Source organism: Anomaloglossus baeobatrachus, chromosome 3 (assembly GCF_048569485.1).
Source record: "Anomaloglossus baeobatrachus isolate aAnoBae1 chromosome 3, aAnoBae1.hap1, whole genome shotgun sequence".
In the NCBI taxonomy this organism is placed as follows: Eukaryota; Metazoa; Chordata; class Amphibia; order Anura; family Aromobatidae; genus Anomaloglossus; species Anomaloglossus baeobatrachus.
In genome coordinates this window covers 434,732,990-434,747,963 of record NC_134355.1, presented here as the reverse complement: position 1 = coordinate 434,747,963, position 14,974 = coordinate 434,732,990, and the positions used below count along the sequence as shown (strand labels likewise).

At 40.9% G+C, this 14,974-nt stretch overlaps 2 protein-coding genes across 5 annotated transcripts in view; one reads left to right on the top strand and one right to left on the bottom strand.

Moving 5' to 3' along the window:
* LOC142296608 (uncharacterized) overlaps nucleotides 1–11,912 on the top strand; it is a 173,771-nt gene extending 161,859 nt beyond the window's left edge. For 3 of the 4 annotated variants that reach the window (XM_075340416.1, XM_075340415.1, XM_075340417.1), the window contains 2 exons: nucleotides 1,043–1,328; nucleotides 10,179–11,912. In XM_075340416.1, the coding sequence (XP_075196531.1) occupies nucleotides 1,322–1,328; nucleotides 10,179–11,440 (1,269 nt within the window). In that variant the 5' untranslated portion in view covers nucleotides 1,043–1,321 and the 3' untranslated portion in view covers nucleotides 11,441–11,912. The remainder of the gene's footprint in view (nucleotides 1–1,042; nucleotides 1,329–10,178) is intronic. The other variant, XM_075340414.1, reaches the window with a different exon arrangement.
* LOC142296607 (alkaline phosphatase-like) overlaps nucleotides 1–14,974 on the bottom strand; it is a 60,912-nt gene that overhangs the window by 33,519 nt on the left and 12,419 nt on the right. Inside the window, exons 4-6 of the mRNA XM_075340412.1 lie at nucleotides 13,463–13,637; nucleotides 12,968–13,140; nucleotides 7,158–7,292 (exon numbers count right to left, since the gene is read on the bottom strand). Of these exons, the coding sequence (XP_075196527.1) occupies nucleotides 7,158–7,292; nucleotides 12,968–13,140; nucleotides 13,463–13,637 (483 nt within the window). The remainder of the gene's footprint in view (nucleotides 1–7,157; nucleotides 7,293–12,967; nucleotides 13,141–13,462; nucleotides 13,638–14,974) is intronic.

Genomic DNA, 14,974 nt, shown 5'->3' with positions numbered 1-14,974 from the left:
TCAGGGGCTCAAAGGTAATTGGACAAATTAAATATTCGGAAATAAAATGTTAATTTTTAATACTTGGTTGAAAACTCTTTGTTGGCAATGACTGCTTGAAGTCTTGAACTCATGGACATCACCAGACACTGTTTCCTCCTTTTTAATGTTCTACCAGCCTTTACTGCAGCGATTTTCAGTTGCTGTTTGTTTGTGGGCCTTTCTGTATGACGTTTAGTCTTTAACAAGTGGAATGCACCTCTATTGGGTTGAGATCAGGTGATTGAATTGGCCATTCAAGAATATTCCATTTCTTTGCATTAATAAACTCCTAGGTTGCTCTGGCTTTATGTTTTGGTCATTGGTCATTGATTAATGATAGAGATGAACAATCAGTTTGGCTGCGTTTGGCTGGATTTGAGCACATGGTATGTCTCTGAAAACCCCAGAATTCATGCAGCTACTTCTGTCCTGTGTCACATTATCAATAGACAGTAGGGACCCAGTGCCACTGACAGCCATACTTGCCCGTCCATCACACTGCCTCTGCTGTGCTTTACAGATAATTTTCTATGCTTTGGATCATGAGCTGTACCATGTCTTCACCATACTTTTTTCTTTCCATCATTCTGGTAGAAGTTGATCTTGGTTTCATCTGTCCAAAAAGTGTTCTTCAAGAACTGTGCTGGTTTTTTAAGATTCTTTTTTAGCAAAGTCCAATCTAGCCTTCTTATTCTGGTGGGTTATGAGTGGATTGCACCGTGCAGTGAACCATCTGTATTTTATTTCATGCAGTTTTCTCTTTATGGTATATTTGGATAATGATATGCCTACGTCCTGGAGAGTGTTGATCACTTAGTTGGATGCTGTGAAAGGGTTTTTCTTCATCATGGTAATTATTCAGCGATCATCCACCACTGTTGTCTTCCATAGGCGTCCAGGTCTTTTTGCATTGTTGAGGTCACCCATGTTTTTTTTCTTTATCAGGATGTACCAAACTGTAGATTTAGCCACTCCTAATATTGTAGCAATTTCTCAGATGCTTTTTCTTCTGTTTTCGCAGATGAAAGATGGCTTGCTTCACCTGCATGGCTTGCTCCTTTGACCACATGTTTACTTCTAAGCAAAATATTCAAAATGCAAGCACCACACCTCAAATCAACTCTAGGCCTATTATGTCCTTAATTGAGAATGAAATAACAAAAGAATTTCCAACACCGGCCCATGAAACAGTCTTTGAGCCTTTGTACAATTTTTTTGGGCCCTTTAAAATCAGCGTGGTACATGTAAAAGAGTTGAAATTCCTAAACCCTTCATCATGTTTTAATGTGGCTACCCTCAAATGAAAGGTAAAAGCCAGGACTTTGTGTCCATGTTAATCATATAATAATAATTTGAATATGTTTCAGTAAAAGGGTAAAAAAAACAAAATTTATGTCAGTGTCCAAATATATATGGACCTAACTGTATATAACTGTGTAACCATGTAATCTGTATATTCACTCTATGTTGGTGAGAAATATAATTAATGTATGTACAGCTGTGCCAATTCATGTGTAAATCCCAGCAAATATCACGTTTCTTACATGTATGCAATTATGTAATATTTGTATTTTATCAGCATATTTTGCCGATAGCTACAACTAAGAACAAGAACTCAAAGCGCATCTATATATATATATATATATATATATATATATATATATATATAAAAAAAAACTGATGTGATTACTCGTGGTTACTCGCTAATCCCTCCCCTCCATGTGACATCATCACAGCCGATCGTCCCACACATAAAATTCACCTCATCCAGCATCATGACAACCAGCACAACAGAGTCCTGCATACACTGAGGAGCTAATAATGTGACCCCTGACTCCTCCCCTTCATGTGACATCATTGCAGGTCCTGTAAGCACAGAGACAAATCCTGTAATCAGCACAAAATGCTGGGAGTTGCAATTCAGTATTACTCGGCCTTTGTCTGTCATTGGCTGAATCAGCTCAGCTTGAGATGTGTGGGTGTGCAACTCCCAGCATTTTTCACATCACATTTTCGTTGCCAGTTGACAATTATCAATTTTCTTTACACGTAATTCAACCACTTGAACGCTACTGAATGTTGTCATTATTAACTTTAGTTTAATTAATAACCAGCAGGAATGGGCATGCCGAGCGTTAACTGGCTGGGAACAGCTAATCTTGTTATGGTATGAGATCTTAAAAGATGTCGTAAATAAAGCCGTAAAGTTTTATCTTACTTCGATGCTGAACTTTTTCATGGATTCCTTTTAAAAGAAGCTCCATATACTAAGTTACATGTATACAAACCTACAACGGTAACCCTGGCATATATTTAATTATATCTCTAATTATTATTAACTATATTTTAATTTTATTCTATTCTATAGCTAGTGCCAGAATTTCTCTGCTCCTAATTTACCAGCTGTAAATATTTTTACAGAGTTTCCTTTTTGGTGTTTTTTGTACTCTCTGTCAATTTCTATTCATACAGGTCATCTAAGGGTCTGTCAGCACAGAATGACTGTTTAAACCAAGTTCAGGCATTCAGTGCATCCTGGCAAGGCTAAACATATAGCTGCACCTTTCCACTTGCTGTTTTTACCTATAGGCCCAACTTTTTCACTTCTTTGATTGCCAGCTCTGGCTTCATAGAGCCAGAGAAGGGCAGAGATAGATGGAAAATCAGCAGGTAGAATGGTGCACTATCGTCCACCAAGTGCCTGTGAGTCAAGAGAAAATATAGAATCATACAACGAACAACTGTACTGTGTAAAATCAAGCTTTTATGCTAAGTTTAGTTTTTAATATTCCTTGTGATAGTTCTTTCTAATTCCTCAAAGTCAATATCATTTTATAACCCCATCCCGCTTTTATTAGAACTGCCATACACAAACAGCATCCACATGCCTCAAAATAATGAATTAAGTTAGCACCATCAGCAAAGGGTGTCAGCTGTATCACAGATCATACAACCTACTTCCACACCCTTTTCTAATCTCAACCATAAAACCCCTTAGATGCTGTGACTAGTAACACAAAATCACCTTTTTTACAATACGTTTTAAAAAAAAACCCAATACTTTACAATATCGATTTTGACACCTTTTTAAGAACCTGTACTAGCAAAAAAAGCAACAAAAAAAACAAACTATACCAAAATAGCGTTTTTTGGTGGTCCCACCTCTCAAAATTAGAATAAAAAGTTCTGCATTAAAAACCTTCACACATTTACATCAACAATAAAATAAAAATGTTATAGGTCATTTAATGTGGTGTAAGGGCGGCTTTCCACGTTGCAACATTGCACATGCGATGTTGGTGGGGTCAAATCGAAAGTGACACACATCCGGCGTCACTTTCAACATCGTTGTGTGTAAATTCTAGATGATATGATTAACGAGCGCAAAAGCGTCGTTATCGTATCATCGGTGCAGGCTCCGACTTTTTCATAATTACGCTGCCGCGACAGGTACGATGCTGTTCCTCGTTCCTGCGGCAGCACACATCGCTGTGTATGAAGCCGCAGGAGCGAGGAACATCTCCTACCTGCCGCCGGCGGCTCTACGGAAGGAAGGAGGTGGGCGGGATGTTTACATCCTGCTCATCTCCACCCCTCCGTCGCTATTGGCCGCCTGCCGTGTGACGTCGCTATGACGCCGCACGACCCGCCCCCCTAGGAAGGAGGCGGGTCGCCGGCCAGAGCGACAGTCGCAGGGCAGGTGAGTGCATGTGAAGCTGGCGTAGCGATAATTTTCGCTACGCCAGCTATCTCAAGATATCGTAACTGCGACGGGGGCGGGGACTATCGCGTGCGACATCGCAGCATCGGCTTGCGATGTCGCAACGTGCAAAGCCCGCCTTAGTCCAACACCATATGATGCCGAACTGTGACCTACATACAGCATAATGTACCTACATATAGTGTAATTTCCTCCACACCACTCCACACTGTATAATGGTCCCCACTAGCCCTCCAAACAGTATGATGGACCCCACACAAAGCTTCACACTGTATAATTGCTTGCATACAGTATAATGGCCCTTGAATAGCCATCCAAAAAGTATAAAGGCTCCCTTATAGCCCTAAAATAATATGATAGCCTTCACAAAGCCCTTCAAATATTATAATGGGCCCAACATAGCCCTCCATACAGTATAATGCACTCCATAGTCCTCTATATAGTAATCGACCCCCCATAGTCCTCGATATAGTAAAATGGACCCATCATAGTTCTCCATATTGTATAATGTCCCCCCATAGTCCTTCATATCGTATAATCCCCCCCCATTGTCTTCCATATAGTATAATGCACCCCCCATAGTCCTTCATATTGTAGCAGGGCAGAACAAGGTGCGCCTGCGCAGGACCTCAATGCCGGCTATTATACATGACGCAGGATGTGTCATGCATACAGGTCTCAGAAGAAGGTGGATGGAGATTGGCACAAAGAGGATGTGCCGGACCGGAGAGAGGAGGCGCCGGATTGGAGATCAGCGACTCCCATCGGACCAGACCACCCCTTAGTAAAGTATTATAAAAGTGTTTTTAACATTCTACATAGTGGGCTGGGCTCTTATATACAGCATTCTAGAATACTGTATATAAGAGCTCACTTTTGGTGACCGCAGTTTATAGTCGCCACATCTGGTGACAGGTTCCCTTTAAGAGTTAATCTTAATCCAAGCCAGTCCTGTTAGGGTTGAACTTAGAATGTATGGGCTCCTTCCAGGTTAGTGGGCATGACCGGCTTGGTTGGTGGGCGTGGCGTTGTTGCCTATGGTGCACTGTAATCATGCAAGGGGGGTGGTTTGACCCCTCCCTGCACCCCCATATCTGCAATTTCTGCTATCAGCTGATTAATAACTTGGTCTACACCTAGTCCTATTCGGAATGGTAGTTATTAATCAGCTGATAGCAGAAATTGCACCAAGTAATATATTGGACTACAGGTTTTGGTGAGGCAATAGCCTTGAGGTGGAGGATAGACTCTAAGAAAGATTAGGGCAGGGATAGACCTCCAACTGTTACTATCATCAATTGGTCAGCAAACACACTTGATAGTCCTTAGCGTAGTCTTTATATGTGGGGGATCTCTTTTTACCACCTTATACCCTCACCCACAAAATCAGGAAAGATCTGTGCAACAGACCTTCCACGGGATAAGGTGAGCTGAAAATACCTTTTTTCATTGTTCACCCACAAAATCACCCTCATTTATTGGCCCCATTGACATGAAGAACTAATAATGTGTACAGTGGGGAAAAATAATATTTAGTCAGCCACCAATTGTACAAGTTCTCCCACTTTAAAAGGTGAGAGAGGCATTTAATTTACATCATAGGTAGATCACAACTATGAGAGACAGAATGAGAAAACAAATACAAAAAATCACCTTGTCTGATTTGGCAAGATTTTTTTTCCTTCAAATTATGGTGGTAAATAAGTATTTGGTCAATAACAAAAGTTCATCTCAATATTTTGTTATATATCCTTTGTTGGTAATGATAGAGGTCAAATGTTTTCTGTAAGTCTTCACAAGGGTGGCACACACTGTTGGTGGTATGTTGGCCCATTCCTCCATGCAGATCTCCTCTAGAGCAATAATGTTTTGGGCCTGTCGGTGGGCAACACGGACGTTCAACTCCCTCCAAAGGTTTTCAATGGGGTTGGATCTGGTGGCAGTCTAGAAGACTCCAGGACCTTCATATGCTTCTTAAGAAGCCACTCCTTTGTTGTGTTCGAGGTTGTGGACAGGTGAGGTGACTTTTATACTGATAAGTTCAAACAGGTGCCATTACTACAGATAATGAGTGAAAGACAGAGGAGCCTCTTATAGAAGATGTTACATGTCTATGAGAGGCAGAAATATTGCATGTTTTTAGGTGACTAAATACTTATTTTCCACCATAATTTACAAAAAAATGTTGCCAAATCAGACAAGGTGATTTTCTGGATTTCTTTTTTTATTTTGTCTCTCATAGTTGTGATATACCTATGATGTCAATTACAGGCCTCTTTCATCTTTTTAAATGAGAAAACTTGCACAATTGGTGGCTGCCTAAATACTTTTTTTCCCCCCACTGTATTAGGGTAAGCCTACAAGGAGCGGTGGCACCACTTTAATATTAGGGTGTTCTACTCTGCTGTTTAGGAAGGGCTTTGGAGGGTGAGAACAGAATGTTATAGGGAATTTATGGTACACCCCTAGTAGTAAGTGAGCACTCATGGTCTTTGTTTTTTTATTATTATTATTATTATTACTATTAATAATAATAATAATAATAATAATAATATAGGACATGATAAGTCTTTTTAAAAGAAACTAATAAAAAGTATATTTTAAGGTATATTTACGGTGATTTTCAGTTAAAGTCTAGTAAACTACAATTACATATGTATTTCGGTGTCTTGTCAGATCAGCCCACAGACATCCTCACCATTTTTGTATATCTAGTAAGTCCATTTGCAAACATCTACTTATATTGGCAGTATATACAGTAATAAAAGCAATCAAACTATCATAGGTTCAAGTCCTTGGAAATACTAAAATAGTGCTTTAGAAAATACCATAAATTACTTAATCCACCATTTTCCCAAATACAAGAATAAGAAAAGTAAAAAATAAACTAATTTGATATAACCAAAAATCCTACAAAATTTTTTTGTACAATTACACCATAGTAGAAGTTACAAATAGCGTTATAAAAAGCAGCCATAACATTTATACAGCCGAAAATTATATCAATAGAAACTACAGGTCACCATCCAAAAGACATACCCACAAAAAGTTACTGGTCCCATGAAATTGGCCTCACAAACCAAATATTTTTTACTGAAAAATCGTTTTGCCAAGTCATTTTCACTGCGCGCTGAATGCCGTAAATACAAACAGTGCAAAAAACAACGGCAGAATTTTCTTTTTTAATTTCACAGCAATTAGATTTTTGTTTTCAATATGGTAACATGAATGGTCTCATTCAAAACTACAAATGATCCCACATAAAACAAACTTTATATGGGCTTATTTTTGGATGGAAAAAATAAAAAGTTATCATGGCTCTTAGAGGAATGGTAAGAATGAGTAAAAGTGCAAAAAAGAAATATCGCCCTGTCGCGCAGGAATTAATATTCCATAGTATTAAAATGCACAATACCGGCCTCTTGTCCAACCACATTTTTGTTAGGGTAAGATTATCTTTTCGAAGGCCTGAACTTGATGAATCGGTCGGGTATTCTGGATCTTCTGTTCCCTTGGGAAACATATAGGCTCTTCCTCCCCCAAGAATTACCTGCATGGAAGAAGTTAGGAACCAAGAAATAGTGTTAAAAAGCCTGAAATAGTTGTAAGTAAAATATTATTATGCAATAGAGAAATACACTAAAAAAGAGACAGACGTATGTATAGAAGTATAGAGAAAAAAGGTAAAATATAGCAGGTTCAATTCATAAATGTAATGATAACGGTTCCCTTAAAAATGCCCACAGGAAAATTGCCCACGTGGCAAATTGCCCACATAGAAAATTGCCCACGCAAAAAAAATCGCCAATTGCAGCATCACAAAGTTTCAGATCTATGATATTTGACGTGCAAGGTGAGGATGTTCACATGATAGGTGATCGACTTGTGATTTACAGCTGACCTAGTGCAAAACTGCAAAAATGCTGAAGATCTGTGAATAGTAGCAGTCTGTCATTATCTATAGATAGATACAGTCTGCTCTCATCTCTCACTGATTCCACCTTACTCCTCCCACCAGCCCAAAATAGCAGCACATGCAGAACCAGCAGCAGTGTGATCCAGGGGAGCAATCACTACTATCTGTACTCACAAACGTATCACTGTATTATTTGTTGGGATACATGGGACTGCAGGTCACATCTAATACATCATCATCTCAATGGGAGCCCACCAAAAGCAGGGTGATGCTGGCAGAGATAGTTGGTCCTGAAATCCCCAAAGGCATAGCAGAAAGGTGAGACTCTGTTGCTTGTACCACCTTGTTTCCGTGCTGGGAATGTATGATATGTTTTTGCAGTGGTGTACCTAGTGTCCAATGGGACTCAGTGTGTAATTTGGACCTGCTCCCCCCCCCCATTCACACATGTTTTTCACATGTATGGGCCCTTGTAGTGGTCTAACTTTTATCAAGACTTATGAGCTGCTTCCCCTCCCCCTTCATTATGTAGTAATGTCCCCAGTCCTGGTATATATGCCCATCATCCTGATGAATATGTCCTCATCCTGGTATATTTGTCCCAATGCAGGTACATAAGGTCCTCATCCTGGTATGTATGGTCCACGTTTTCTCCATCCTGGTATATATGCCGCCGTCCTGGTATATATGCTCCCATCCTGGGTTACATGGTCCCCAATCCTAGGGTATGTTTTCCTGTTCTGCCCCTGATGCATAATTAAAAACTAAAACACTCTACTCACCTTTCCTCTGCTCCTACAGCAGCTGACATCGGAGTGTGCACCACTGTCATGTGCCACTCCCTGTGTCTCAACCTCCTACATCAGCTCACAGTGACTGTACCGGCAGCATGTATCACAGTGCATGGACCCGACAGGTCTCTGCAACACGATGCATGTCATCTGGATCTGCGTCTTCAGTGAGGACGCAGATCCAGCAGAAACAGGCACCAGAGTTGGCGGGCCCTTGTACCCCATGCCTGGTCATGGTTTTGATCTTTGCGACCACAGTCTTTACACCTCTGTGGTTTTTTTTCTGTTGGTAAAAAGTCTTACCAACGTGGGTTCCCCTCACCCTATGTTGTCTGAGTGGTGTTCTGCCCACGGGGATCGAGTGCGGGCATTCACTGGAATGACACCTGGTTCTTGTGAGCTTTTGAAAGACAGCCAGGCCAGCAGACAAGGGCACCCACTGACCCGTGTGTCTCCATAGAGATGTCACTGACCAACAGAAGAGCCAGAGATGCCATAGCAGCGCCACTCTCCCATTGGATTTTAGTGGCAGTGAATCAGTGCCTGCACTTCTTTCCCTGTCTATGACTACTAAGAGTAAAGGGTGCTTTACACACTGCGACATTGCTAACGATATATCGTCGGGGTCACGTCGTTAGTGACGCACATCCAGCGCTGTTAGCGACATTGCAGCGTGTGACACCAAGGAGTGACAATCAACGAGCACAAAAACGTGAAAAATCGTTGCTCGTTGACACATCGCTCCTTTTCATAATATCGTTGCTGATGCAGGTACGAAGTTGTTCGTCGTTCCTGCGGCAGCACACATCGCTATGTATGACACCGCAGGAGCGACGAACATCTCCTTACCTGCGTCCACCGACAATGAGGAATGAAAGAGGTGGGCGGCATGTTCTGGCCACTCATCTCCGCCCCTCCTCTGCTATTGGACGGCTGCCGTGTGACATCGCTGTGATGCCGCACAAACCGCCCCACCTTAGAAAGGAGGCGGATCGCCGTCCAGAGCGATGTCGCAGGGAAGGTAAGTCCTTGTGACGGGTGTTAGCGATGTTGTGCGCCACGGGCAGCGATTTGCCCGTGTTGCACAACCGACGGGGGCAGATACGCTCACTAGAGATATCGGTACTGATATCGCAGCGTATAAAGTACCCTTAAGAGTGAATAGATTCTACGTAGCTATGTATCATACACATAAACTGCAGGTGTTGGCAGACATAGGATGAAATAAAATGCAGAATGGATTTGAATAAGGGTCTTTCGGCCCATACACACCACACTGAGAGTGGAATTATATTTAGCACAGTGGAATGACAACTCATAAGAACAGAATCTGTATTCTGGGACTAGGTATGAGTGAACTGAACTTGTAGAACCTTGAGAATTAACGTGGGCCTAGAGACCTTTGTTGAAATCCATTCTACATTTTCTTTGCTGCCTGTGTTGTGCTGTATTGTATTTCAATGGAGTCCATGAAAGTCATTTGATTTTCCTTGTTGACATTATTTCAAATAGGCCATCCAGTGCCCTCCCACCCCATTGTTTCTAAATGACAATCATGTCATTCCTTTTGGTACAACCCCAGTGAACAATGACTTTCCAGCTGTGCCAGCCAATTGTGTTTTGGTTAGTTAAAATATGTACTTTAATAGATCTATCTCCACATTGATTAATTTCTTTTCAAGAAAAATGGATTTTGAGTTTATCTAAAGTATTCTATTCCTTCTTGTAGTGCAAACAATGGAGTTTTCAAGAAGCCAGAGGGACAACAAAGTTATGATTTACTTGGGGTTTGAATATCTTGCATTTCGCACTATCAATGCAGTGGTGACTTGGAGATGCCGACTGCATCGCTCTTCAAAGTGCCATTCGATTCTCAAAACAAAAGATGACAACATATTTCAAGAACCAACAGAACATTGTCATGACTCCTGCCTTCAAAAAGCAGAAGCAAACATGGCCAGAAGCAAAATGAGAGAAGACATGAAAGCAGTAAGTGCTACTCATCGCAACGTGATGGGAAAGGTGTTGTCTGTGTTGAGTAATGATATATTGGCCCATATGCCAAGACAATCATCTCTTGCAAGAAGCCTTGTATATCATAGAACAGATGGTAATTTGCCTAACCCAAAAACTATAAATTTTTGCTTTCCGGAAAAGTATGGTCAACTGATACTTCATGATTCAGGGAAGCATGATCGACACAGAATTCTGGTTTTAGGAGATAGAGATCTTATGCTTGAACTGAACAAAGATACAATCTATGGAGATGGCACCTTTGATAAAGTGCCCAATATGTGTTACCAACTGTACACTTTGCACGCCAAGGTGGGTAACTCATATCCGCCATGTTTGTACATTTTACCACAAAGAAAGGACATGAACACGTATAAGAGAATGTTTGAAATAATGAAGCTATTGATTCCAAATCTGGCACCACAAAAGGTTTTAGTGGATCTTGAGAAGGCTTGTATGACTGCAGTAAGAGGTGCCTTTCCACATTCTGATGTTAAAGGATGTTATTTTCATCTTTGTCAGAGTCTCATTAGAAAAATAAAAAATGTTGGTTTGAAAACAGAATATGAATCTAATATCAACATAAAATTTACACTGAAGTCTCTTGCTGCATTAGCCTTTGTGCCAATTGAAGATGTGAGATGTGTTTTTGACAAACTTGCTGCCACATTCCCAGATGAAGAATGCTATAATGAGGTGCTCACATACTTTTTTTCTACATATATTGAGGGTGCAGCTGGTAGAGATCCTCAATTTCCTATAAGAATATGGAATCATCATGATGCAGCCCTGGAGCAGTCACCAAAAACCACAAACTGTTGTGAGGGATTTCACAATGCCCTTAATTCCATGTTCCACTGCAGTCATCCCAGGTTGTGGTTTCTTTTTAATGGATTGCAGAAGGACCTGGCTTGCCACAAATTAACACTGGCTAATGCACAGGCAGGTCGCCTTGAGATAAAAAAAGAGGAAGTATGAGGTGCTGTATAACATGGTTGCAACTTCTGTACAGGACTATAGGCCATGTCTCACTAAGCAACATCGCTGCTGAGGCATGACTTTTGTGACGCAACAGCAATGTTGCTAGCGATGTTGCTGTGTGTGACATCCAGCAACAACTTGGCCCCTGCTGTGAGGTCGCTGGTTGTTGCTGAATGTCCTGGACCATTTTTTAGTTGTTGCTCTCCCGCTGTGAAGCGCACATCGCTGTGTGTGACAGCGAGAGAGGAACAACTGAATGTGCAGTGAGCAGGGAGCCGGCTTCTGCGGACGCTGGTAACCAATGTAAATATCGGGTAACCAAGAAGCCCTTTCCTTGGTTACCCGATATTTTCCTTCGTTACCAGCGTCCGCCGCTCTCACGCTGTCAGTGCCGGCTCCCTGCACACATAGCCAGACTACACATCGGGTAATTAACCCGATGTGTACTCTGGCTAGGAGTGCAGGGAACCAGTGCTAAGTTGTGTGCGCTGGTAACCAAGGTAAATATGGGGTTAGTTACCCGATATTTACCTTAGTTACCAAGCGCAGCATCGCTTCCATGCGGCTCTGCTGGCTGGGGGCTGGTCACTGGTTGCTGGTGAGATCTGCCTGTTTGACAGCTCACCAGCAACCCGTGTAGCGACGCTCCAGCGATCCCTGCCAGGTCAGGTTGCTGGTGGGATCGCTGGAGCGTCGCTTAGTGTGACGGTACCTTATTACCACGTGGAAGATAAACCAAAGTACTGAAGGAGAATAGCTAATTTGCAGTAAAATGGCTATGGATATGCAATGATTGTTTACTAAACCAGAGTTATTGTTATCAGACCTCTTTAATAAACTGTTCCTGTTCAGGACTATCACCAGGTGGCTAATTATTTTAAGGTGTGCAATGATTGTTTAATAAACTGAAGTTATTGTTATTAGACCTGTTTAATAAACTGTTCTTAATAAACTTGTGGGCAATTTTCTGTGTGGGCAATTTTTGCGAACATCCCTCGGTGCTGCAGAGCATCTCACCTATAACTCTATATTATTCTTCTGTCCTGCAGAGCATCTCACCTATAATTCTATATTATTGTCCTGCTCTGCAGAGCATCTCACATATATCTGCATACTATCCCCCTGTCATGCAGCGCATTTAACCTATTATTCTATACTATTCTCTGTTCTGCAGAGCATCTCAACTATAACTCTATACTGTTTTTCTGAGGGCATTCTTGTCTGTTAGCAATTTTCTGTGGACATTTTTCACATATGTGAACATCCTCACCTTCCTACTCATATATCATACGGTAGATCTGAAACTTTGTGATGCTGCAATTGGCAATTTTCTGTGTGGGCAATTTTCCGAGTGAGCAATTTTCCATGTGGGCAATTTTCCACATGGGCAATTTTCCTCTGGGCATTTTTCCTGTGGGCAATTTTCATGTGGGCCTTTTTCTGGTCACCAATGATAACTATATACTATAGATATCTGCTTCAGTGATCATCAGCTAATCCCATTAATTGACTCTATATACTTACATTAATATCAGTATTGTGAACCATCTGGTATGAAATGTCCTTGCAGCCCTTGCTGATCATGTTGTCAGTCATCTCATTGTCAGAGTACCAGTCCCGATTGGCACTGTGTGCATAGGCAGCTGCTGGAGAGGCATGCTGGACACGGGTCGTGGTTACAATGCCTACAGATTTCCCTGCAGTACAGAAATACAATTGCAATTTCTTAAGAAGCTCAAGAGAGACTAAAATAACAAGTAAATACAACAAAACAATCTACTGAACCTGTAGATTGCCCATTTGTTCTCCAGACCCATTTAATGGTACAGCTAAGTTTGTATAAACACTCCTACAAAGTATTTTGCACTAAAGTTCTGAAGAATAGGAAACTAGCTGAAATACTAAAATTTGGCATAAAGAAACAAAAATGTAAGTATTAGTGGCCAAGTTATTCTTCATGTGTATTATACGTGATGTTCTATGAACGTCTTCTTGTTTTGCACCGTGATGTCTCTGTACCTGCTTTTTTTGCTCGATGAAGTATGGATGTGACTTCATTTCCATTAGCAGTGTCACAAATGCCATATGTTGTAGCTGCGCTCACACCCAGGGTTCCAGAATTTCCTTTTACCCCACACAAGTAGGCTGTGCCTGTACCCGCACTGTCCGGCACCTGTGCATCCACATTGTATACCTGCAAGAAAGAATATTTTTATTCCATTTCCACTGCTATTAAGCCAAGTTGATACGACTGTGTTAAAAAACACCATCCAATTATCATCCAAAACAAAACCACAATTATCATCCAGGTGCCATATTATGTGTCACATTCTTATGGCATACAATTTTATATATAAGCAGATAATAGAATTTACAATATCAAATACATTTTCCTATGTAAAGAATAGCAATATACCGGTGTGCTATGTAAAAATTGGATGCTGTGCAGTTGATTTAGTATATTTTGGATATTTTGCGCACCGATACACTTCTATATGTGACTATGCGAAATATGGAAGAGACTGGTTCATGCTGCAACATCCAAAAAATTAGACAAATAAGTTCACTATACCAGTGCGCTACCCTAAATAGCTGTTCCATATGGATAATCTTGCTCCCTGTGTATAATAGAATATGTGGCCTACTGCAATGTGTTGTGATACTGGAATACCTAAATGTTGCTGTATGTGATGCTGCTGAGCATATAGCTGTAGCATGGCAAAGCAGCCTCTTAAATCAGTGCTGGAAACTTGGCTGAACACTGCCACTCTTCTTCACTGATTACCCCAGATCTATGTCTCCACGTTGAGAGCTAGGTGGGTCTTTCATCTTCTCCCACTGCAATGTGCTGAGTTCAGCATTCACAATTTAATGGGATGCTATGATCAGAAAATAAGCTATTGATTAAATTGAGTCTTTGGGTCATGCATTTTTGAAATTTTTTTAAAATAGTGTTTTTATTAGCATCTTTAGGATTACAAAAACATATATAAAGTACAACCCCTGGCAAAAATGATGAACTCACCTGGCTCTGAGGATGTTCAGTTGTTTACTTTTGTTTAAAAAAAGCATAGACATGGCACAAAACTAAAGTCATTTCAAATATCAACTTTCTGGCTTTAAGAAACCCTAAAATCATGAAAACATAATGTGCTAGCCAGTAACTGTTACTTTTCAAGACCAAGCAGGGGGAAAAAATTATGGAATCACTCAATTATGAGGAAAAAATTATGGAATCATGAAAAATAAACAAAGAAAAGAATACTCCAATGCATCATTTGTATTTTGTTCCACCACCTCTGGCTTTTATAATAGCTTGCAGTCTCTGAGGCATGGACTTAATGAGTGACAAACAGTACTCATCATCAATCTGGCTCCAACATTCTCTGATTGCTGTTGCCAGATCAGCTTTGCAGGTTGGAGCCTTGTCATGGACCATTTTCTTCAACTTCCACCAAAGATTTTCAATTGGATTGAGATCCGGACTATTTGCAGGCCATGTCATTCACCTTATGTGTCTTCTTTCAAGGA